The sequence below is a fragment of the Hippopotamus amphibius genome, chromosome 7 (genome assembly GCF_030028045.1).
Source record: "Hippopotamus amphibius kiboko isolate mHipAmp2 chromosome 7, mHipAmp2.hap2, whole genome shotgun sequence".
Lineage (NCBI taxonomy): Eukaryota > Metazoa > Chordata > Mammalia > Artiodactyla > Hippopotamidae > Hippopotamus > Hippopotamus amphibius.
Window position 1 is genome coordinate 25,065,944 of NC_080192.1, and position 25,149 is coordinate 25,091,092.

A 25,149-nucleotide genomic window follows, 5' to 3' on the forward strand; every position below is an offset into this window, starting at 1 on the left:
CTGAATGTCAAATGAACTTGCTTACACATCTGTGAGTACCAAACCAAGATCCAAAGTCAGGTGTGTCCACTCCAAAGTCTGTGTTCCTAATCACCTGCCTCAGTGCTGCTGGAACACCTGGGTCTTAAATGTGGCTCTTTGAGATGAGGGAGGCTTATATCAATATTTAGATGGGCAGCCTGAGATAGGAGGTTTTCTCTCATTGTTCCCATTGTGAGCATACCCTTTTGTATAAACTCCTGAATATCCTCTTTCCCTCACATGAAAACATCATTATCTTTTTCTATTGTAAAAATTACACAAGCTCATCGAGAAACTTGAATGATACAAAAAGTATATATAAAAATCTGGACAAGGGTTAGGGTGAGGCAAGGGAGGTACTTGCCTTCGGTGCAACATTTAAAGGGGAGGCAAAAACTCAGCAATCAAAATAAGAAACATTTTAATTCACTATTTTAAGAAATTATACTTAATGTCAAAAAATCCATGATGAACAAAATATCAGAATTTGAAATAAAGACAAGATCAGTGGGCCGGGACGAAGTTGTGGCAAGTAAGGCACTCGCTCTTAGCATCATACTAGTACAGACGCAGATCCTGTCTGTGTTTAAAATGTTGATATTTTGTTTCTCATGGATTTTTTTTCCTGCATTAATTTTGATTTTTAAAAATTGCATTAACATGTTATTTATCTCTATAACTGAGTTTGGGGGCACTTCCTTAAATTTTGCTTGAGGTAAGGTAGCTTTCTTAAAGTAAGTACTTCATTCACCTAACCCAAATCCCAAACCTGATTACAAGTGAAAGGAGAGATTGCTCCAAACCAGAGATATCCGCTACTGATGTTCATGAACAACTCTCCAAATACTTCTTTGATTTTACGTGTTTTTTTTTTTATCCACACTATCCCTACTCTTTTGAAATGTTTTGCTTTTCACTTCTATCGTGGACAGAGGTAAAGAGTCACCAGAGCATCATTTGAAGGGGCCATTTTATGGGTACACCAGCATTCTGTAATCAACTCCCTCTGTATGAAATAACATGTCAACAAACATTATTGTACATACTTTTTTGCCCACTTATTTGATTATTTTTGGGGGATAAGCTCCTAGAATTGGAATTGCTGGTCAAAGAGTTTGTGTGTGCACTGCTTTTAAAAGCAATAAAGCTGATTCGGGAGTCACTGGCTGTTGAATTTAGTGCCTTTATGCAATGTTTACAGATTTTTCTTTTTAATATATTTCCTTTTTTCTGGACAGGGCCAGGAGACAAAATGTCATCCCATTTTTTGCCGCTATCACTGACTCCTGAAGGTAAAGAAAAAGTCAATGGCTGGGTTCTTGCTTTGTGACTAGTACAGTTAGTCTCCGTAGTGGGCTGGGCAGTAAGGAAAGGAGAACACGGCACAGTAAGATCAGACTTGGTCTCTCTATGTAAAGAGTTTATAAACTCCCCGCTTAGAGGTTCTCTCCTACTTTTTATTCCTGAAAAAACAAATCTTCAAATCAGAGGGGCAGTAAGTTGTCAGAGTTAGCTAGAGTGCTCGAGTCTTTCATGACATAAAACAATTAACTCAATTATCCATCCTAATAAAGGGCTTGAGAAACTACCCTTTATCAAAATGTCTTCTTTACTTTACCACTCTTTCTCTATTTTCCCGCTTCTTTACAAATATACAAGGAATTCATATTGATCTGTGTACAAGAATCACTTTTTTCACTTATAGATCTGACAAAGATTTAAAAATTGCACAACGCCAAGAGTGTGTTATGGGGAACAGGCACTCTATAAGCAATCTCTTTGAAGGAAATGTGGCCCCATCTATGTTTAGAATTAAAAGGTTTAGCTGAAACGGACAGAAAATATAAAACAACAGGGGCTTAAGCACAGCAGAAATTTATTTCTCGCTTAGGTAGCAAACTCTGGACGTAAGCATTCCAGGGCTCCTGTGCAGGCTCACAGCAGGGACCCAGGCTTCTTCTAGCTTGTTGCTGGCCCGTAGTGCTGATCCAAGATGGCTGCTTCTGCACCAACGATCACACCCATATCCCCGCCAGCAAGAAGGAGAACAGGGGAGGGAGGTGCACACCCCTCCTTTTTCAGACACTTCCTAGAAGCTGCACTCACGACTTCCCCTGACATCCCCTTGGCCAGAACTTAGTCATATGGCTATATCTAGCTCCAAGGGAGGTTGAGACATGTAGTCTCCACTCTGGGTGTCCGTGTGTCAAGCTAGAGTTAAGGGCTCTCTTTCTTAGAATAATGGAGAATGGGTATCAGAGAACTATTAGCAGCCTCTGCTCCACTATCAAATTTTAAAAAGCATTTAAATAGGGCCATGTTGGAAATTTCTTCTACAAATATGTTTGAACAAGTGATTAAAGATACGCTTATAAGAATATTCACTGCAGCATTGTTTATAAGAGCAAAAGACTGGCATAGAATATAATGTCCATTGGTATGGGATTGGTTATATAAAGTATAATACATCCATAACAAAGGGAATCCAACTCGAGGATGGAAGATGCCTTAGAGGACTGGGGCAGGGAGGGTGGGGGGGACTCGAGAGGGGGGGAGTCAAGGAAGGGAGGGAATATGGGGATATGTGTATAAAAACAGATGATTGAACTTGGTGAACCCCCCCCCAAAAAAAATAATAAAATAAAAAGTATAATACATCCAAGGAATGGGATACTAGGTAGCTTTTTGTTTTTTTTGATGAGGTTAATACACATGTGCTGATATAAAAAGAACTCCTAAATATATTGCCAACTGAAAAAACCAAGATGCAGAATAATAGAATAGTATGTATTGGATGATCCCTTCTTTATTAAAAGTTTTGTATTACTTTGTCAAGAACTGTGAGGGATCTTAGATGTCCCCCTACTTACAAACTAATAAGTTAGCTTGCCACAGTTGCCTGGATGCTGCCAGGGGATGCAAAACACTTGGGTCAGAGTGAAAGGACTGTATCACTTACAGAGCAACAAACAGCATGAGCACTGCGATATTTGGGACCAGTTTCCTGAGCTCATGACCCTCTTTTTCAATTAACAAAATTATGTATTAATAACATTACATGACCCTCTGAACCCACCAGAACCCACAAAAGCTAGGATCTTGGCAGTACTGTACGCCCCGTACCTTATCTTCCCTCACCAAGCCTGTTGCCTGCACTCTTCCACACTGCATCTCCAAGCCCAGCTGCCTGGACCCACCTTCAGCTGTCTCTGCTCATTTCTTAGAAGGCCTAAACTTTCATGTGCTGCCTTGACACCTTTGAGCCTCAGAGGGCTCCAAAGGCCTAACTGTAAGTCCTTCTGCCCTTGCCAGATACAACCCCCACTGAGTGGGAAAGGTTCCCCCCCCACACCGCTAGTTCCCCTATCAGCTGGACCAGCTATGCTCCACTGCTCTTCAGCCTAATGGGTTTCACTTCCCTGCCAGCTAGTCAAATTATTTAAACAAGTCACTTGCATCCTCTTGTGGGAACCAGAGCGTACCCCACCCTCTTGTGACTACAAACCTTGCCTCCTGCAGCTCCTTCTAGTTCCCCTGCTCCCACGTGCATGTGTGAGGTGGCCCTCTATGGCCTGTGGCCTCCTCCTACCCTGTGGTGTGAGCGTATATGACTAGTAAACTGCTGCCAGTCTCACCTCAGCAGTCTTGGGTGTTATATGTTCAGACACCCTGTACTGTTTAGGGCAGTGGGTCCTTTCTTTACCCCTGGGAAACAGAGGAGCTGTGGCTCCTGCCCCCAAGATCCAGGCCCTACCTCCCAGCTTTGTGGGGAGGCAAGGCTGCCTGCATCCTCCTCCTCAGATACCCATGCATCTTAATCAATTTCCCCCCGGGCTGGTGGGAGCCCTGCTGTTCTGGTCAACAGGAGGAATGCCAGAAGTTTTCCTTTATCTTTTTTTATTTTTTTTAACAGAGAAAGTAAAAGATGAGACGGTCAAAAAGGACAGACCATATAAGATCTTTTTCAGAGATCTCTTTCTTTTCAAAGAAAATGAAATGGCAGCAAAGAAAAAGGTAAGGTTTTATTAAAATGACAATCTCAATGAATGATGGACTCGCCCTTTTCTCCATCGCTTTTATGAACTTCGCTGGGTTAAGAAATGGGGTCAGATGTCAGAGTGTATGCCACCCGGTGTGCTGAGAAACGGTGTAACAGCGTCCCTCTGTGGTGGGGACCTAGTGGTCCCCACCTACTGGGGTAAGACAGGTACAGCACAACAATTGGTATGACAAGTACAGTACACCCTACGTCATCGATTCTGATGCCTACATTTCAGAGCTCACAAAACTAATCCTTTCAAATCAGTGGAATGTCCAAGCGACCTGCCTTTTAAGCAAGATGAGATTGTGAGAATAAAACCAGAACAGTTTCCAGCCTCTTGTTTGGGAAGTTCAAGTTTAGTCAAGGTTGAACATTCCTATCTTTGTGCTCAGCTTCAGATAAGAAGGAATTGAAAACTAGGCACAATCCTTCAGTCAAAAGAACTTGAAGTTTCCTGTTTAACGAATTAGTGATGAGAAGAGGGCTTGTTGCAGATGATATTTATATACACCATCACTATTTTAAGACAATCTTATTTTGGAATATTAGAAATTCTGTTAAACTTTTTTGATTGGGCAGGAAAAGTTTATGAACCGCAACATGAAAATCTACCAAAAGTCTACTTTTTCGTCCCGAATGAAGAATCGTTCACATCTGGGCCAAATAGCAATCTTTGCTGACACAGGTGGTACCTCAGCTGAAAAATTGGGGCTAGATCCCACTCTTATTCTCAGATTAACAGAAGGTAAGTCTAAATTACTGTTTGGTTAAGAATACTGTTTTGAATATTTACTGTTAATATCAGGTTTGGGGGATTTTCTGGAGGTGAGAAAAACAAAGTTTGCCGTCTCATAATATGGTAGGGAGTCTTTGTAAACGGGGATTGAGAGTTGGGAGAAAAATCTATTTTAAATAAGAAAACATAATTTTTCCAAGAAACAGACTGTTGGGCTTCCCTGGCGGTTCCGTGGTTAAGACTCCACGCTTCCACTGCAGGGGGCGCAGGTTCCATCCCTGGTCGGGGAAGTTTGGCATGCCATGAGCTATGGCCAAAATGTGTATATGTATGTATATGTATATATATACAGACTGTTACTCATTTTTATGGCTCCAAGGAAGAAAGTCACTACCAAAATGATACAGTATTAGAGGTGTTAGCTTTGGCCTTTTACGCTCAGTTCTAGATGTAGAAATACAGATACTTTCTAAAGAAGAGCCTTGACTGTCCAGGCCATAAAACTCATATGTCTAGAATAGGAAGCTCACAGAATTAAACAAGTTTGCCTGTTGTTGAAAAAACAAAAAACAAACAATGTTCTCTGAAGGCAACCTGTTAAAATACTACAAGCTATTCATTACTGCTCTATGAATGAGGGCAATCTGGTCATCAGAATGTCATAGTCGTCTCTTACCTATCAGATCAAGAAGTGTCTATAAATGAGATTAATAGCAGTTTGAAGCTAATGAGGTTAATGTGGCTAATGCTAGGATGATGGAGTCGTAAAATCTTCCCCCAAATGTGTCTTCTCCAGATTTTTAAATTGAAAATTAAAAGGAGAGAAGGAAGGGTGAATACACATGGAGTGCCCAGAATTTGCTCTGGTAACTAAAAAAAATTTCTGTGGCTCCCAAAATCCATGTACTTTCCCAAACTGTGGGGGAAAAAAAATCTTTGGAGAACAAGAAAATCACGTAGGAAAGGACTTTGAATTCAATAATTAATACAGAAAGAAGCCGTGTTAACTTATTTAGAGGCTCTTGGAGGTGCATAGTCTGCACTGTAATTGGATGAAAAAGGCAAATGCTGGGCAACACGCAGATAGTGACTATACCTTTCTGCTACTTGTTAGCTGTGTGGTCTTGGACAAGCATCTTGACATCTCTGAGCTTCAGGATCTCACATGAGGGATGGGGATAGTGACAAGAACCTTACCAGGGTTATTAATAGAATTAAATTATGTATTTAAAGAGTCTAGTAAAGTTCCTGGAATATGGACATAAAATAAGTGGTAGTTAACATTAGGGAATTTTTCAGTGGTTAGGAAAAAAGTTTATCTGAAGGTTTTTTTTTTTAAGTCTGATACATATTATATGCAATAATTTATTATATAACTTTTATCTTATACATCTTTGAGGGATAGTGAACTAAACCTACATCTATTTCACTTTTCTTTAAAGGTGCAGACACAAAAAGGACTATCCATGAATTTATTAATGACCAGAGAGAGAGGTTTATGCTCGAGGTAGTTAAAATAATTTCTTTCTCCCATGAGCTGAATAGAACACTTCCTGCATGTACCTGCCAAATTTTCACGTGGACATTTTATTTTTCCATGGGCATTTTACATGCCCCAGATACACTCCCCTTCCTACCCTAAAGATCTAGTGTCTTCTAAACCCCACTTCAATTGGGGCTTTTGTTTGCATCATTTCCCCAACACTACTTCTATTGCCAAATTCAAATGGTCATTTCACAGTCTTCCTTCTACTCACTTCCAGCAGCTATTGGCCCAGGTGATCACCCTCCCTTGAAACTCTTTCTTCAGCTGGTTTCCAGGACTCACTATGTCTTGGTTCTTCCACAGCACTGGCAGCTCACTCCTTCACAGTTTTCTTGTTCCCCTTCGCCCTGATCTCCAAATGCTGGAATGCCCCAGGGCTCACACCTCACCCTGAGCTCTGTCTGCCCTCCTCCAGGCTGGAGGCTTTAAATTCCACTGCCCTATTAACAGCTTCCAAGTTTACTTCTCCAGCCTGATCTTCTTTCCTAAAGTCCAAACTCACAAACGCAACTCCAGACTTAACAGCTGTAACCGTAGTTCTGAACATCTCTACTTAGACGCCTCATAGGCATCTCAAACTTCACATTTCCAAAGCTGCCGCTGCTATACCCTTCCCTGCACCTGCATATCTGAATCTCAGGCAGTGCTCCCTGTCTCTGTAAACAGCAATTCTGTTCTTCCAGTTGCTTATGCCAAAAATATTGGTGTTATCCTCAACTCCTCCTTCTTACAGCCCACATCCAAATATCCTTTGGAATATATTTTTTTCCAAATAGATCTATAATCACACTTCTCGTGACCTCCTCGGCTGCGACTGTAGCCCACGGCGCCAGTAGCTCTTGTGTGAATTATTATTATAACTTCTGAACACTGGTCTCCTGCTCCCACGTTTGCTCCCTGTAGTCAGTTTGTTCTCCACCCTGCCCCCCCTCAGCTGAAGACCTCTGGTGACCTTTCTGGTCCCCAGCTCACTCGCTGTCTGACCTCATTCCTACCCGTCTCTGCTTTGCTCCCTCTGCTCCAGCCACACTGGCCTCCTTGCTGTTCCTGGGACACACCAATCATGCTCTTGCCTCAGGACCTTTGCACAGGAGGCTTTTCCTTCTGGGAGGCACATTTCCCCCTCAGATACCTGCATGATTTGCTCCCTACTTCCTTTCAGTCTCTGTTTAATTTTCACCATATCAGGGAGGCTTTCCTGGGCTATACCTGGTGTTAACCCCCCGCCCTTGCCCACCGGACCACTTATTCCCCTTTAATCGACACCCCGCACTAGAATGAATACCTCCTAAAAGCAATTCTGTTTATTGTGTTCACTGCTCTATCAGTACCACCTAACACAGACCTGGCACACAGTAGGCACTCAGTAATTGCTTGACAAAGTAATAAATGAAATATTTTGGGGTTGTAAACTTGGAGTATCTCACTTTTGGTTGTTGTTTCTTTAAAGTTATCTCATTTCCATATTCTAATCCATTTATATTATAATATATGTGGCTTTGTTTATACTTTATTTTTCATGCATGGCATTAAAAACCGAAGTGGATTCTTATATTGTGTACTAAAAAAAAAAAAAGTAGAAGCTAGCTATCACAGTTGTATTTGGGGATCTAAACAGGGTGCTTTGAGGCTGGTTAAGCAACCCCACCCCCCAACCTTGGGCTGGCTTGGAGGAATCGCTGGAACCTGAGTCTCCCATGGTGCTTCCCATAGGAAAGCCTTTGTGGCTACAGACAGCCCAGTTTCCCAAGGCCCAGAAAGTATTGGAGGGACCGATAGTACTAAGCAGACCTGCTCTTTGGAGGAATATGGAACACCCCCTCCCTTTTTTTTAGGATAGAGCCTGAGCAGACACATAGATATTTTGATTTGTGGCACCATTTTGGAACAATATTGAGCGTCTTTATAATATAAAAGTGAAAGAGAGGCATTAGTTGCCCTTCTAACTATCCCCCAAAACAAAAGCCCTACATGAAATGAAGGCCATAGCCCCGAGATTGGGCACACTATTATTTCCAATACAAAAGATCACCAACCAGGGAAGTTATCTTTCCCTTTGTTGTGAGATCATTGAAATGTGCTAGAAACGTGGGGTCATGTCCCTGATGCATCTCTGTTTTCAATATTCCTAGTATGCTCTGTCAACCAAAAGAAACACAATTCAAAAGTTTGAAAAACACACAACAATGAAGGAAAGGCAACTCATGAAAGCAGAAAAAAAGCTCGAAGAAGACGCAATGGCCTTTGAAGAGTTCCTTCGAGAAAACGACCAGAGATCTGTAGATGCTCTTAAAATGTTCGTTTTTTCACTCTGGCCAGATTGCCTTTTTCCCTCCCTCTTTCTTCTTTTTAGTTTCTCAGAACATGGCCCAATACAAAGCAAACTAACAAATCTGTTTCTTTTCAGTGCAGCGCAAGAAACTATAAACAAACTCCAAATGACAGCGGAGCTCAAGAAGGCGAGTATGGAGATACAGTCGGTGAAAAGGTGAGGCCGGGCACCGTCTTCTCCTCATCAAGTATCCCTGCCCCACTGAAACCTACTTGTGCCTGGCAAGGCCTAAGTGGGACTAACCCTGATCAGCTGACGATTGCATAAGTATGATCACATTTTAAAAATAAGTTATCTGTCGATCAAGGATTGTCTCTACCTGGGTACCAGGACACAGTGACCTCTGGCTGAAATGTTTTTCTAACTTATCATTACAAAAACCAAGAAATTAGTTGAAAAGAAGTAAACCAATATTAGGGGTAGAAAAATAAATTATTTTCTATGTATCCTTTTTTCTTCATTCTAAGGCACTGTTCTTCCCCCATTTTAACATCTCTGAAATCGGGATGCTTTTATACTTTCAATCATCTTACAATTATAATTGGCAGTATTTTTTATATTTATACTTACACTTGATTAAAACTAACTTGGTTGATATTAAAAACCAGGATTTACATATCAATGTTTTCTTAGGTCAATCTCCCAAGGCAATAGAAATAAAAGCAAAAATAAACAAATGGGACCTAATCAAACTTACAAGCTTTTGTACAGCAAAGGATGCAGTAGACAAAATGAAAAGACAACCTACAGACTGGGAGAAAATATTTGCAAATGATGCAACCGACAAGGGCTTAATTTCCAAAATATGCAAACAGTTCACACAAGTCAATAACAAAAAAACAAGCAACCCAATCGAAAAATGGGCAGAAGACCTAAAAAGATATTTCTCCAAAGAAGACACAAATGGGGACTTCGCTGGCAGTCCAGTGGTTAGGACTCCACGCTCCCAATGCAGGGGGCACAGTTTTGATCCCTGGTCAGGAAACTAAAATCCCTCATGCTGCATGGCAAGGCCTAAAAAATCCCCCAGAAACAAAAGAAAACAAACAAAAAAAGACATACAGATGGTCAACAGGCACATGAAAAGATGCTCAACTTTGCTAATTATTAGAGAAATGCAAATCAAAACTACAAAGAGGTACTACCTCATGACAGTCAGAATGACCATCATTAAAAAGTCTACAAATAAATGCTGGAGAGGGTGAGGAGAAAAAGGAACCCTCCTACGCAGTTGATAGGAATGTAAATTGGTGTAGCCACTATGGAAAACAGTATGGAGTTTCCTCAAAAAACTAAAAATAAAACTACTGTGTGATCCAGTAATCCCACTCCTGGGCATAAATCCAGAGAAAACTATAATTTGAAAAGATACAAGCACCCCAGTATTCATTGCAGCACTATTTACAATAGCCAAGACACGGAAACAACCTAAATGTCCATCAACAGATGAATGAATAAAGAAGATGTGGCACATATATAGAATGGAATGCCACTCAGCCATTAAAAAAAAAAAAAAGACAATGCCATTTGCAGCAACATGGATGGACCTAGAGATTATCATAGTAAGATACTAAGTGAAGTAAGTCAGAAAGAGAAAAACAAATACCATATATCACTTATATGTGGAATCTAAAATACAGCACAAATGAACTTATCTACAAAACAGAAACAGACTCACAGACATAGAGAATAGACTGGTGGTTGCCAAGGGGGAGAGGCAGTGGGGAAGGGATGGATTGGGAGTTTGGGATTAGTAAATGCAAACTAATATATATAGAATGGGTAGACAACAAGGTCCTACTGTATAGCACAGAGAACTGTTCAATATGCTGAGATAAACCATAATGGAAAAGAATATGAAAAGAATGTATCTGTGTGTATAACTGAATCACTGCTGCACAATAGAAATTAACACATTGTAAATTAACTATAGTAAAATAAAATTTTTTACAAGAGTAAAAAAAATCTGGATTTATAATGACAAAAATACAGGAGCAGGAGTCAGGATAAAATTATTCTAATACCTGCTAATTTTTTTTTTAAACCTGGATATTTTCTTCTATGGTCAAGTGGATGTCACTTGCTTTAATTTTAAATATCTTAAGAAGCTTCCTTCTGCCACATACTTATACAGTAACTTCATGATCCAGGAGACAGTCTTGGTATTGAGTCATGCTAAAACTTGTTTTTTCTTTTTGAGGACTTGATGTTTCTCTCTTAGACTATTTTGGGAGGAAGACAATAGCTTGTCTAAAACACAGCAAATGAACTGGATGACAGTTTCTTGGAAACCTACTGCTACTAACAAAATGTGTGTTTCAAACACAGTCTGGCTTCAGCAGCCTCTTTTGTCAGGAGCCTAAGGTGGAAGGTGCTCCAAGGCGAAGAATTCCCTTCCTTCCTTCCCTCCATGATGTAATTAGAAGATTTTGTAGAACTAGAGTACCAGCCTCTATGTTTGCATAAAGTACAGTAATTATACACAATCGCCACCCAGTTAAACCCTCCGGACAGCCTGGCCATAGAGAACTTGCTTGTTGTTTAAGTGTCTCATCACCCTAAACATGTGCAAAAGGTCATGAAAAACAGGCTGGTAACAGAGCAAGGGATGCAAGCACCTGCTCTGTATTTCCTCTTCTCTTTTTGGGCTTGGGATGACCCACAGAGGTGCTCTGCTGCAGGGAGGGCTGGACATCTGTTTACAAAGAGTAAGGGAGCTTGTTCTGAAGCTTTTGCTTGGAAGCTGTGCAGTACTAGCCGTTTTAACCCTATTTGTAGCACATCTGAGAGGCCTTCAATCTAAAAACACTGTGGTGGTAGAATAAGGGGTTTCCAGCACCTTTCGACGGGTGATACTTGAGCCCTCCATTTACTGACTCTTGAATATCACTCCCAACAGGGCTTAAGGGAGGCTCTGGAGCAAAAGAAGTACTGAGGCTGAAGATATTGATAGACGAGTAATACTATATTGCCGAGGTTATGAATAAGGCAGGCTCTGAAGGATTAGAGTAGAGCTCACCTTCACAAGCACCTCCACTGTTATTTTCAACATTCCTTCTGGGTCCATTTTGTAACATGATTTTATGGGAAAGCAATGCGAGGCTGGGGGAAGGCGTTCTGTCCAAGTCACCGGGTATTATCGGTGAGAGTGTGGGCATTTGAGTCAAAGAGACCCAGGTTTGCATGCTGGCTTTGCTCATTTACCAGACAGGTGACTTTGCAAGTCATTTATTTGTTTTTCCAAAAGATAGGAAAAAAAGTATGCATTTAAAAGTACTGCATTGAGGATGAAATCGTATCTGGAATGTGTCCTGCATATTACCTGGTACCTAGATGCTCACTGAGTGTTAGTTTCCCTTCTTCTCCTTACATAAGCACCATCTTTGGTATCTTCTAATTTCTCGCTATGTCTGAAATTTAATACACTATTTCTCTCAGAAATAAGGAGAGTAAAACTATCATTACCAACAAGGGGCTCACTGCCCAGTGCACAAAGCACCCAATACTCTGGCACAGGCTTTTGAGAAATGAAAGATCTGTATTGAGAGGTCAACCGACAAGAAGACAGGAGGCAGGGCTCAAATCTGTCTCCCTGATTCAGGGTTTGAGATGACATTTAAGGGGTTCGGGGAATAAGCTGATTGGCTAGTCCATATAAGCTACTTGGGCTGCTGCAAGCCAGATTTTCCTTATTTAAGGACTTCTCTCTTTGCAAAGGCTCCCGTGGCAACATTTCTAAATTCTGTAGACTGAAGATTCTTTGTTCTGGGGTCAGCCTGGAAACATGGGTTCCTGTCTTGCACATGTGCAGTGCTGAGTTTAAAATAACTCAGAGTTTGATTAATCAACACCCTATTTGAGGCAAAACCAGTTTAAGTTGGTCAATGTTTTACATGCTATTTCAATTTCCTTTTTCTTTGTACATTCTTCAATCTTGAGGGAAAGAGGGCAAGACCGCCCTAGCTGCTCCCTGCTAGTTAAAGGGCTTGGATTTTACTAGAGGAATGAAATTGTCTTGCACTTAACTGTAACTATGTATGAGACCCATCTTGAACACTTAAGTCTTGGGCAGTCATCATGAGAATTGGGGGGGCCTTTTAAAATAAAATGCAAACAAGTATAAAATTTGATGAATAAAAGGATTAACTCTAAGATACACAGAACTATGACTCCTAGTTTTAACAATCCAAAAATGGACCTTATTTCTTTGGAAATGCATGAAAACATGTTATTTTTAACATTTTTAATGATGGAATTTGGGTTTATAGAGGCCTGACCTGGGATCTTGGGTTGAAGATGTCTTCATCCTCTCTTCCTGGCCAGGTGGAGTTTTAGCTCTCCTGTTTCTCTTTGAAAAGTAACTTAAAGTCAGTTGAGGGTTCACCAGTAATGAGGGGCTGGGAAATCGGGTGGGTTTCCCTCTTGTGCTAGGACGGTGGCGTCCTCCTGTGTCCTCTGGAGAGTGTGCCCTGTTTGGGAATTGTCCTTTCCACTTAGGTTGCAGCTCATTCTCAGGGTGCTGATTTTTCCAAGTTTTGAGGCAGATCCCCTGAGATTATGCAGTGCAGGGGAACGTCCGTGGGAAACATTTATGGACTAGAAACATATTTATGTATAGCTGATAAAGTAACACCTAGAGACTACACATTCTGTGGTATCTAATTCTTTTACAATACAATCATTTTCAGGACTACAATAATACTTAGTCTTAAGGAAGTGTCTCCCATGTAACATTGCATAAGGGCTCAATTGGAACTTGCTTCTAGGGGTTACCCCTACTCTAATCAGGGAAACCAGTATAAGACCTTGTCCCAAGTGAATTTCTTTTTTTTTTTTTTTTTTATAAACAACTCACTTTTTAATAACACATGGGTAAAAAAGATAGCATAGGTGAAGTTAGAAAATATTTTAAACAAATCATGAAACACATTACATATCAATATTTGTAGAAGGCAACTAAAAATATGCTTGAGAAATATATAGCTTTAAATTCTTATAATAGAAAGAAGTAAAGGCCAAAAATCAGTTATCTAAGTGTTCACTTTACAAAGCTAGAAAAGAACAAGCAAATTACATCCAAAGAATGTAGAAGGAAAATAACTATGAGAGTAAATCAATGACACGTGAAACAAACAGTAAATTAACAATGGCAAAGTTTGTTTTTGTAACCAACCAAAACAATTTTAACAACAACCTTTAACACCAAGTGAATTTCTTGACCTATTTCAGCAATTGTCTTTAAGGGTACAATTCATCTCTTCAGTCTTTCCTGTAGACTGAGATCTCCATGAAGTATGTAACTTCCATTGTATTCCAAGGGCCCCAGACACCGCTTGAGTTACCTTGGCTGTGAAAGCTCCTCCGCTGTCACTTTGTATTGAATGAGGCAACCCCAAACAAGGGACAATTTTTTTTAGTAAGGCCTCTGTTACCTTGGAAGCTTTCTCTGTCCAACGTGGAAAAGCTTCGACCCATCCTCTGAAGATGTCCACAAATACCAGCATATATTAAAGTCTATTTGCCAGTCATTTCCTACTTCTGTCCCTCGGGTTTGCAGCCCTTTTATTACTGGGGGTGGCTTGTTTCAGAACTGTTTCTGGCACAGATCACACAATCTTGATTACCTTTTAGATGCTGCTTTGCATTTGTGGACCAATCATAAACTTTTGTAGCCAGTATGTTGCCTCCCTCTCACGATGAGCTCCTTGATATAGATGAGTAGCAATTCTTTCCATCATATAAGCACTAGTCCTGGTTCATTATAAATCCACGCCTTGTTTGGTTGTTTGGTACTGATCACCATGGAAGTCTTGAAAGTCAGTATGAGATCCCTCTTCCTCTACTCTCTCTAAATCCATTTCTAAATTCTGAGGCTTAAACAGGGGTAGGTGGAATGAATGCTGGGGCCTTAGAATCTGGGTTTGGGGTTCTGGCTGCCCATTTTGTAGCCTGATCAGCCAAAATATTGCCTTTAGTTGTATTACCATCATGTGGCCTGGGCAATGTACTATATGGCTACTTCTTCCAGTGTTATAACAGAGTCTAATAAAGCCAGTCTCTCCTCTGCGTGTTTAATGTCTTCCCTTCCTGATGTTAGTAGATGTCTCTCTTTCCGTGTGGCCCCATGTGCATGTATGATGGAGAAAGTATACTTGGAATTAGTATAAATGGTTGCTTTTTTCTCAGCTCTGAGGTACAGGGCTCTTATGAGGGCTGTGAGCTCTGCCTTCTGGGCAGATGAACCTGGAGGGAGGGCTTCTGCTTCTAAGACTTCCTGATGAGTTACTACTGTGTACCCCGCCTTCTGGAGTCCCCAGTCCATGAAGCCCCTCCTGTTTGTAAACACAGCCGTATCTGGCTTTTCCAAAGGCTGATCAGTTAGGTCAGGACTGCCAGAATAGACTTCTTCACTCATTTGTATAGTATGAGAGGCTTTATGGCATTCTCCACAGTGCTCTTAAAGGCTCACTGTCATTTCCTTTAAGAGCCTCATATAGGAGTTTGGCCATGAGTCCAAAGCGAGGAATCCAAATATGACAAGACCCAGGCATTCCTAGGAATCCTCGAAATTGCCTTCTGGTCGTGGTTACAGCCACCCTAGCTAATGCTTCCCTTCAATCCAGAAGTAAGTTTCTTTTACTTTGGCTAACTCGAATCCTAGATATTTTACAGTTGTTTGAGAAATTTGTGCTTTTCCCCTGGAGACTTTGTCCCCGTCTGCCAGAACGCTTAAGGTAAGGGTTGCATCTTGTTCTGAAGCTTTCTTAGTTTTACTAGAAGCAAAGTATAAGGATTTGGCACCACGGGATGTATCTTCTCTACGACAGTTTGGTTAATGGCTTTCAAATCCCATACAAAACGATAATCTCCGGGCCCGGGTTTTTGTACCAGCAGGATTGGAGTTTTACATGGGGGTGACGAGGTCTGATTAATTGGCATTTAAGAAAGGTGGTTATCAAAGGGTTTATACCTTTCTTTGACTGCCTCTTTAAAGGGTATTGCTTTAAATTTGGCGCCTCGGGCCCTGGATGGAATTATACGACTATTGCGTCAGGCGTCTTGACTCTCCCTGGCCGCGCTTCAGCCCGAACATCTGCTCTTACCTTTTGTAGAATGTCCTCATGGACTTATCTCCCAGTTGCAATGGTGCAGCTTGGAGGGCACAGGCTTGACCTGGGAGTACTTTAATGTCTGGTGAGAAAGTCATTTAATTTTGTTAGTAGATCTCGTCCCAACAAGGGAACAGCCAGGCATGTACAGAAAGCTGGGCTTTAAATATGTTTTTCTCCAGTTATATAGATCAGAGGTAGAAAAGGGGGGCGTGCACAGATACTAATCCCCTGGGTTGACCTTGGTCATCTAGATCTGCAGGAACTCGTCTTAAGGGATATTGCCCTGTCTGAGGCAGAGGGCCCTGTGGACTGAATTGAATACCCCGGTGTGTACGGGGAGGAGTGTCTGATCCCTTTTGACTGTCTGGTAAGGAGGGAACGAGGGTAGGGCTGGTTGTGGCTCTAGGAGGATTGTTGGTAGAAGCCTTGGTGGGAATCCCCCTTCGCGCGGCAGGGGAGCCACACGAGGCGCCCAACGAGGAGTCAAAGTCAAGATCATCTTTAGGCTCCAACTTCAGGCAAGACAGGCTTTTTCTGAGGGTCTTGCCTCTAAACCATCATTTTATATCTCTTCAGCAAATTCTTAACCTGGTATAAAGACCCAATTTGGTTTTAGCTGCTGAAAAAAGTGCAAAGTAAGTTAGAAAAACCAGTCAAATGACTTGTACCTGCTTTCCCTTGATCCAAGGAAAGTTGCTAATCACAGTGTAAGGCAGAGCTGATGGTAGGACAGCCAGGATTTCTCCACGTGGGAGTCCAACCTCTGGAGGAAAACAAAAAAGCCCTTAGTGAAGTCGGAGCTCTGTTGTTGGCTGAGTGGGTTGCCTCCATCGTTGTGCTCAAAGTACTTTACTTCTTGGCCGGCAAAACAGGAAAGAGCCTGGAACACCTGCCGTTAGCAAACACCTGCCGCCTCTTCCCAGCCTCCATGGATTGGGCCTGACGTCAGTCTTATCAGAGACTCGAGGTCTGTGGGATGTTGCAACGCTGGCTGCACCTGGAAAACCCTTGAATTCATGGGAGATGAAGGAAAGCACCAGGGTTTGCCAATCTGGGGCTAAGAGCACACTTAATTCCTTTGTAGGAAGCACCTGGGTTCACTCGAGGCTTGCCCCCTCAACGACTCCACCTTAGTGCTGGTTCTGAGGGGTCAGCCAGTCTCACTGAAAAAAGGACGTTTAGAGTCTGTGCAAACAAGCAACTCCTATGTCAAAGGTTTAGTCAACACCCCAGGTTTCAGATCCAAGAGCTAAGGACAGTCTACGGATTGCAAACCTTTAGAAAATGGCCTTCTCTCACTGCCCCCGCAAAACAGCAGAAGGAAATCAGAGAGCCTCAAAGGTGTGAGAGAGAAAGCAAGAACTGTACAATTTAGGAACCAATTCCATGTCCTAGTTTGGTTTCTGGGAAGAAGCAAGCAAATGTGGTCATGACTATTCACAACTTGGCTCTAAGAATTCCCCAGAGAAGGCATCGAGGAGTCAAAGATGGCCAGCTTGGAAGTGAGGATTCTCTGAGGGAACATGGAAAAGCTTTCCATTAGAGAAGATTGCAAAGAACTGTGGCCAGAAAGGCACGTGTGCTACCAGCAGTTCCAAGACTGTAGTCAGTTTGGCCAGAGGCACCTAATAGTCTTACCCCGTGTGCTTAGGGCAGGCTTGCCTATTGCAGAGGGGCCTGTGAAAGTACAGGCTCTGTCTCACTCGCCAACTTGGAAAACTTACCTGATGTAGAGGGGGGTGAAAGAGGTGATTGTACCACCTTGAAGAAAGTGAAGTGAGGAGGCTGTCTTAGACTCAGAGCTGAATTTAAGAGAGGAATTCAGGAAGATACAGGCTGAAATACCCAAGCCCTCACTTCCTTTCTGAGCGTGTTGGTGTTTAATCTTCCTGGTAGATGACCAAAACATTTTACCTCCCCAGCAGAGATCACAGACAAGCTAAGCTAGATGTCTGGGCTATTTCTATGTGCAATGCATTCAGCTCAAGGCCTCTGTGTAGCCCATGGCCTTTAGCACCACCACCAAAGTTTGTTCCTCCAAGCCAACTTTCCTTTCATATATAGGGAGACTTAAAAGCAGTTCAATGCTGGAGACTTCCCTGGTGGCACAGTGGTTAAGAATTCGCCTGCCAATGCAGGGGACCCGGGTTTGAGCCCTGGTCCAGGAAGATGCCACAGAGCAACTAAGCCCATGAGCCACAACTACTGAGCCCATGTGCCACAACTACTGAAGCCTGTATGCCTAGAGCCTGTGTTCTGCAACAAGAGAAGCCACTGCAATGAGAAGCCCGTGCACTGCAGTGAAGTGTAGCCCCCACTCACCACAACGAGAGAAAGACCATGCTCAGCAACGCAGACCCAACACAGCCAAAACTAACCAACTAACTAACTAACTAAAGTAGTTCAGTGCTAACTCCCTGCTAGTTTGGCTCATATAAAAGAGGGTTAAAATTCTCAGTGAGGGAAAACCAAAATATGTCCAATTATATAGAATTCCTTTAATCCAAGAATAGGGTACGTTCCTCTGGGATGGGAGGATTTCCTGCTTCACACTCCCTCATTTCTCCTTTACTCTCTCACCCAACAAAGTAATCAGGGCTGGTTCCATTAAGAATACACACCTGTATCAATACCTTCAGGCAATCACATTAGGCACAAATGAGAAAAAAACCCACACCTCCATAAGGCAATGTTTCTAGTCAGGGAGCAATGTCTTTTGTCTCCTGAGTCAGAAGGCCCTCACTCGTATCTGGTTTAATAAAGTTTTGCTATAGTCATCCGAGAGCCAACCCCTATCAGCCAATCCTAACAAAACAGTCAGACATAGACAAACAATGAAACCTAAGGCCTGGGACTCTAACCCAGGGTTTGGGACTCTAACCCCATCCTTTGAGTACCTCAGTGGCTAGAACCTTTTATATTGTCTCCCTTAGGGTGGGACTCTAACCCATGATCTTAGCCTTGAGACTCTAACCTAACAAAAATCTCCCCAGGGTGGGGTTCTAACCTATAATGCCAACAAGGTTATTTAAGACAGGCACAGATGCATTTTAATGAGCTTATTCACCCAAAAGACATTTGATCTGGGAGTCGCTTCTTTTCTCAAAAGTGAAAATAGAACCAAGGAGCCTTGGAGTGGCAGGCTGGGGAAGCAGGCACCAGACAGGTGACCCTCTAGATGAATTCAGTCTAGGAAGATACTCTGGATTGATGGGGAGGCACTCACGCCACTAGGGGCCACAGTGTCTCTGGCAGGCACTCACAAGACCTACGTCCCTTTGTGGTCACCAAAATTGTTCCAGGCAAGGGCTCGCTGCCAATGCGCATAGACGCCAATACTATGGCACTGGCTTTTGAGAAAAGAAAGGGCTTTATTGAGAGGTCGACCGGCAAGGAGACAGGGTTGAGAGCCCTGCCTCCTGTCTTCTTGCCAGTGGACCTCTCAATAAAGCTCTTTCTTTTCTCAAAAGCCAGTGCCACAGTATTGGCGTCTATGCATGTTGGGCAGTGAGCCCTCGTCCAGTAACACGATCATCAGTCTATTCTGTGTGTGTGTGTCCTCGGGCATGTTTTTTTCACATAACATTCCTACAGGTTTCTTGACTCTTGTCTCATATCTTATTGAAGTCCATATTTTTAGGGCCATAAGCAATATTTGTTAAGCAAATTATTACTCAAATACATGATCAAGAGAATGAGTTTTGTAAAACCTTTTTTAAAAAGAGAGCATGCTTTCACACAGGTATATCTAATCATGTCTTTATTTCTTTTGAGTAGTGAAATAGCAAAAACAGAATTCCTTCTTAGAGAGTACATGAAATACGGATTTTTTCTGCTGAAATTATCTCCAAAACAATGGCAAATCCAGCAAGCAATGAAAAGGATGTCAAAGAGCAAAGAAAATGTGAATGTCGTGCTTCCAAGTGTAATAACAAGTAAGTCCCCTATTCTTAAATTCAACTAACTCTAAAGTATTCTGCCTCAATGTTTCTTTTTATTAAATAGTCAGAATTTTTATTTTAAGCAGAACCTGAACAATCCCACTATCTCTGATGTTATAAATTATTAATTTGGAAGCTCAGGTTAATTTCAGGTATGAAGCAATAAAAATACATACATGGAGAAACAGAAAATATTTGTAGATAGTATGATAGTATACCTACAAACCTCTCCCCCAATAAAAAAACCCTGAAAAACAATTTGACTTATTAAAGCATTCTGTGGAGTAAGCGGACACAAAGTCAATTATACTTTATGAGCCTAATATACTAAGCTAAGTGGATCAACTTTATTAATTAGAAAATATACAAGTAAATTAAATCCAAGAACACAATAACCTTAATTGTGTGACCAGGTGATTTGACAAATGAGACATATGTCATGTTTTTATTTATTTATTTTATTATTTACGTATGTATGTATTTTTGGCTGCATTGGGTCTTCATTGCTGCATGTGGGCTTTCTCTAGTTGTGGTGAGCAGGGGCTACTCTTCATTGTGGTGCTCAGGCTCCTCATTGTGGGGGCTTCTCTTGTTGCAGAGCATTAGGTGTGCAGGCTTCAGTAGTTGCAGCACGTGGGCTCAATAGTTGTGGCTCACAGGCTCTAGTGTGCAGGCTTAGTAGTTGCAGTGCACGGGCTTTGTTGCTCCATGGCATGTGGGATCTTCCTGGACCAGGGATTGAACCCACGTCCCCTGCATTGGCAGGTGGATTCTTAACCACTGTGCCATCTAGGAAGTCCAATATGTCATGTTTTTAGATAGGAAGGTTGATTTTGTAAAGCTGTCAATTTTTCTGAAATTAATTATAAGCTTTATGGAATTATAATAAAAATGTTTCCAAAAATTAGTCACAGAGTTGGGTGTTGGGTTAGGGAGACCTTTGCATAATGATTCTGAGGTTCATCTAGAAAGGTAAACAAATATTTTTGAAATTAGAAGGTAATAGGACTATACTACCCAAAGCAATCTACAGATTCAATGCAATCCCTATCAAATTACCAACGGCATTTTTCACAGAACTAGAACAAAAAATCCTAAAATTTGTATGGAGACACAAAAGACCCCAAATGGCCAAAGCAATCCTGAGGGAAAAAAATGGAGCAAGAGGAATCAGACTCCCTGACTTCAGACTATACTACAAGGCTACAGTAATCAAGACAATATGGCACTGGCACAAAAACAGAAACAGAGATCAATGGAACAGGATAGAAAGCCCAGAGATAAACTATGGTCAACTAATCTATGACAAAGGAGGCAAGGATATACAATGGAGAAAAGGCAGCCTCTTCAATAAGTGGTTCTGGGAAAACTGGACAGCTACATGTAAAACAATGAAATTAGAACACTCCCTAACACCATACACAAAAATAAACTCAGAATGGATTAAAGACCAAATGTAAGGCCAGACACTATAAAACTCCTGGAGGAAAATATAGGAAGAACACTCTTTGACATAAATCACAGCAAGATCTTTTTTTGACCCACCTCCTAGAATAATGGAAATAAAAACAAAAATAAATATGTGGGACCTAATGAAACTTAAAAGCTTTTGCACAGCAAAGGAAACTATAAGCAAGATGAAAAGACAACCCTCAGAATGGGAGAAAATATTTGCAAATGAATCAACAAAGGATTAATCTCCAAAATATACAACCAGTTCATGCAGCTCAATATCAAAAAAACAAACAACCCAATCAAAAAATGGGCAGAAAACCTAAATAGACATTTCTCCAAAGAAAACATATGGATGGCCAAGAGGCACATGAAAAGCTGCTCAACATCACTCATTATTAGAGAAATGCAAATCAAAACTACAATGAGGTATCACCTCACACCGGTTAGAATGGGCATCATCAGAAAATCTACAAACAGGAAATGCTGGAGAGGGTGTGGAGAAAAGGGAACGCTCTTGCACTGTTGATGGGAATGTACATTGATACAGCCACTATGGAGAACAGTATGGAGGTTCCTTGAAAAACTAAAAACAGAGTTACCATATGACCCAGCAATCCCACTACTGGGCATATACCCAGAGAACACCATAATTCAAAAAGACACATGCACCCCATGTTCACTGCAGCACTATTTACAATAGCCAGGACATGGAAGCAACCTAAATGTCCATCAGCAGATGAATGGATAAAGAAGATGTGGTACATATATACAATGGAATATTACTCAGCTGTAAAAAGGAATGAAATTGGGACATTTGTAGAGCCATGGATGGACCTAGAGACTGTCATACAGAGTGAAGTAAGTCAGAAAGAGAAAAACAAACATCATATATTAACCCATATATGCAGAATATAGAAAAATGGTACAAATCAACCGGTTTGCAAGGCAGAAATAGAGACACAGATGTAAAGAAAACAAACGGACACCAAGTGGGGAAATGGGGGGTGGGGGGGGGTTGGGGTGGGATGAATTGGGAGATTGGGATTATCATACATACATTACTAATAAGAAAAAAATATCAAATTGTACACTTTAAATATATGCAGTTTATTGTATGTCAATTGTATCTCAATAAAAGTTCAAAAGCAGGTAATGGGAGGTGGGTTGTTACTTATCCTTTAAGATGTTATATAACATATTATCACAGAGTCTCAGAAATTAAAACAGTATGGTACTGGCATTAGGAAGTCAGCTCAGTGAACCAGGAATAGATCTTTTTATATGTAAGAATTTCGTAAGTGATGAACCTAGGGTCACAAATCAAAGAAGACTTATACGTCCAGCAACACTGGGGTAACAAGGACCAGACTTACCCTCTTGCCTGAAAAATACATGGAACAACAGTTTTAAGACAGCGGACATCAAGGAGCAAAGCACGTAATCCCCGAGGGAGGGGAAACAAATGAGAAGAGCCCTGTTCTGGCCTCAGTGTACTGCCTGGAGAGCGTTTCCAGGACACAGCATGGGGAGGGCGTGCTCAGCAGTCCTGTGGATTGAAAAAATAGAGCCGGGGGGGGGGGGGGGGGGAGGGGGGTGGTAGGGAGACCTTGGTGGCTGGATCTCCCAGAGCAGAGCGCTGGAGGGGAGAGAGCCACATACAGAGGGTTCTGACAATCTGCAGGGTCTTCAGCTGAGAGCTGATCCTGAGCCTTGGGGGTGAGAGCATTCACACCTCTGAAACTGGCAAATTACAAATCAGGAGAATCTTTTTCCCAGAGAGCCATTTGTTAAGCATTCATCAGCACACCATGGGTGGCTGCCCTGCTCAGTTCCCTTGTGTCTGTCACTGTGCTGAGTGTGATTAAATCAGATTACGTGTGTAAAGTATCAAGCACAGTGATGACACTGGGTTAAACTCAATATGTGATGTTTGACAAGAGGGAAAACACCTGGAAAGGAAAACTTGGAAGTATTTGCATTTGACAGCTTAAGATGCAGCGCTCCCAGACTTGCCATCTAAATTGAGGATTCTCAGAAAGCAGCGAGTCTCGGTCCAGAGGAGTGAATGGGTAACACTGAGATTTTAGAGGTCTGACAGACTAATATGGGAGAGAGAGAGATCCTCAGGCCCTCCAGGTCAGTTCTCACCCACCCTGCCTGCTCCAGAGGCCAGCCCTGGCCGACTGCATAATATATTTTCTGGTTACCACGTCTGCATCTTCTATTTCTGTCCCCGTAAGTTTTCACAATAACTCGACCTTCACCCTGAAACAAAGCTCTCGTTCTCAGAAGTGTTCCCCCCACCCCACACACCTTGCTTATTTTCCATTCTAGCATTAAGTGCAAGGAGAAGAGAGGGAAACATGGAGGAGTCCAGGAGGACATCATTTTCCGAAGACTCCTCTCTGGGAAGGGGTAGCCAAGGTAACACTGGAGTTTTGGTGCTTCACTCACAAAAGCAAAGCCAGAGAAGGTGCCCATCTCAAAGTGGAGGTCTGGGACCTATCAGCTAACCTGCAAAACAGAGAGTAGTGTCCACATCACCCTTAATCCCGGGGAGCTAGGAGTTCTGTTTCCCTCTCTCTCAACATTATTACAAAACTCAGAGAGGTGGGTGAGGGTTCAGAACTGGCAGAGAAGTCAGGGGCAGAGGATGTGGCACGAGTTGTCCCTGGCTGACTAGCACATCTGCTGAGGTCCTTCCTAGCTGGACCTCCTCGTTCCTCTGGTTCAGGCCTGCCTTCTGGTATTGATGGACCCGTTCCCAGGGCCCTGCAAACCAGGTCAGTGGCAACCAGGTGACTGCCATTGGCCAGTGACTCAGGGAAGTAACTGGGAAAACTGAGGAAGCTCTACCACACCTGTAATCAACTCCAAGAATGCCTTCAGCCTCAGGCGGCCCTATCTGGTAGTTATTCAAGTGACTCCCCCCCACCCTCCTGTCCCTACCCCGGCAAGCTGACTTCGGGTGACTCCTTTTCTCCTTTATCCTGCTGTCAACCATTGGAGGTGTTTAGGGATGCAGGTAAAGTGCAATTTGTGATTTGCCTGCCCAGAAACAACCCTGGTATAAGTGCACTTGCCAGTGGATTGAGAAAGTGAATTCCTTCAGATTGTGAGGCCAGTTTGGACCCAAATTATCTAAGACATGTTACTTTGCCTCTTAGGGAATCTGGGGGGGGGGGTGGTTAGAGAAAGTAGGTGGTGGGGTCAATGTTTGCTTCTCTTTACTATCCTGAATATAGAAGTCACTCAGTTTAAATAACATCCCTTAACAAGACTTTTTAGTAATCTATATTCCAGTATCAGCTTAAAAGCTTAAGACAGTAACTTATGCTGGTGGTAGAATCCATTGGTTCTTCATCCATTTTCTTTCCTTCCCCTACTCACCACATATATATTGGAGGCATACAATGTATCAGGTACTTTTCAAGACTCTGAGTACGCAAAGATGAATAGGACATAATTCTGCACCCTGGAACTATACAATACAATACAATACAATAGGACAAATGATACAGCAGTGATAGTGAGAGGTCTGGGGGCCAAAGCCAAACGTGTGATCTCTGCCTTTAGAAGAGTCTTTAAGAGGAGGTGACATCTGAGCTGGATTTTGAAGAACAAGTAGGAACTTCCCAGGTAGAGGGTAGGGCAATGAGGCCTGCTGTGATTTCAAGACAGAATAGCAGGAAGCGTGGTTGAAGTCACAAGAGTGCAGGCATGAGGAAGCATGACCTGAGGGTGGTGGTGGGGGAACCTGGGGGCCAGTGGATGCAGAAATCCAAGACCAGTTTTGCCCACGTCTCAGTTTCAGACCAGGGTCATGCCCGCCCATTGATGTCAGGGGAATGAGCGCATGGGCGACTTGTATGGGTCTGTGGTAGGTCTCTCCACAAGACGTAATAATTGAAGTCGTTCATTTTTATTTTACATCTTGCTTTTTTAAAATCTGTGATTAGACATA

The 25,149-nt window shown here is 42.2% G+C and overlaps 1 protein-coding gene across 1 annotated transcript in view; it reads left to right on the plus strand.

Moving 5' to 3' along the window:
• Positions 1-489: 489 nt before the first annotated feature.
• CCDC38 (coiled-coil domain containing 38) overlaps positions 490-25,149 on the plus strand; it is a 40,284-nt gene continuing 15,624 nt past the window's right edge. The window contains exons 1-10 of the mRNA XM_057743346.1: positions 490-553; positions 1,260-1,313; positions 3,935-4,035; positions 4,643-4,808; positions 6,242-6,306; positions 8,478-8,641; positions 8,753-8,833; positions 19,567-19,724; positions 20,645-20,650; positions 23,520-23,658. Of these exons, the coding sequence (XP_057599329.1) occupies positions 490-553; positions 1,260-1,313; positions 3,935-4,035; positions 4,643-4,808; positions 6,242-6,306; positions 8,478-8,641; positions 8,753-8,833; positions 19,567-19,724; positions 20,645-20,650; positions 23,520-23,658 (998 nt within the window). The remainder of the gene's footprint in view (positions 554-1,259; positions 1,314-3,934; positions 4,036-4,642; positions 4,809-6,241; positions 6,307-8,477; positions 8,642-8,752; positions 8,834-19,566; positions 19,725-20,644; positions 20,651-23,519; positions 23,659-25,149) is intronic.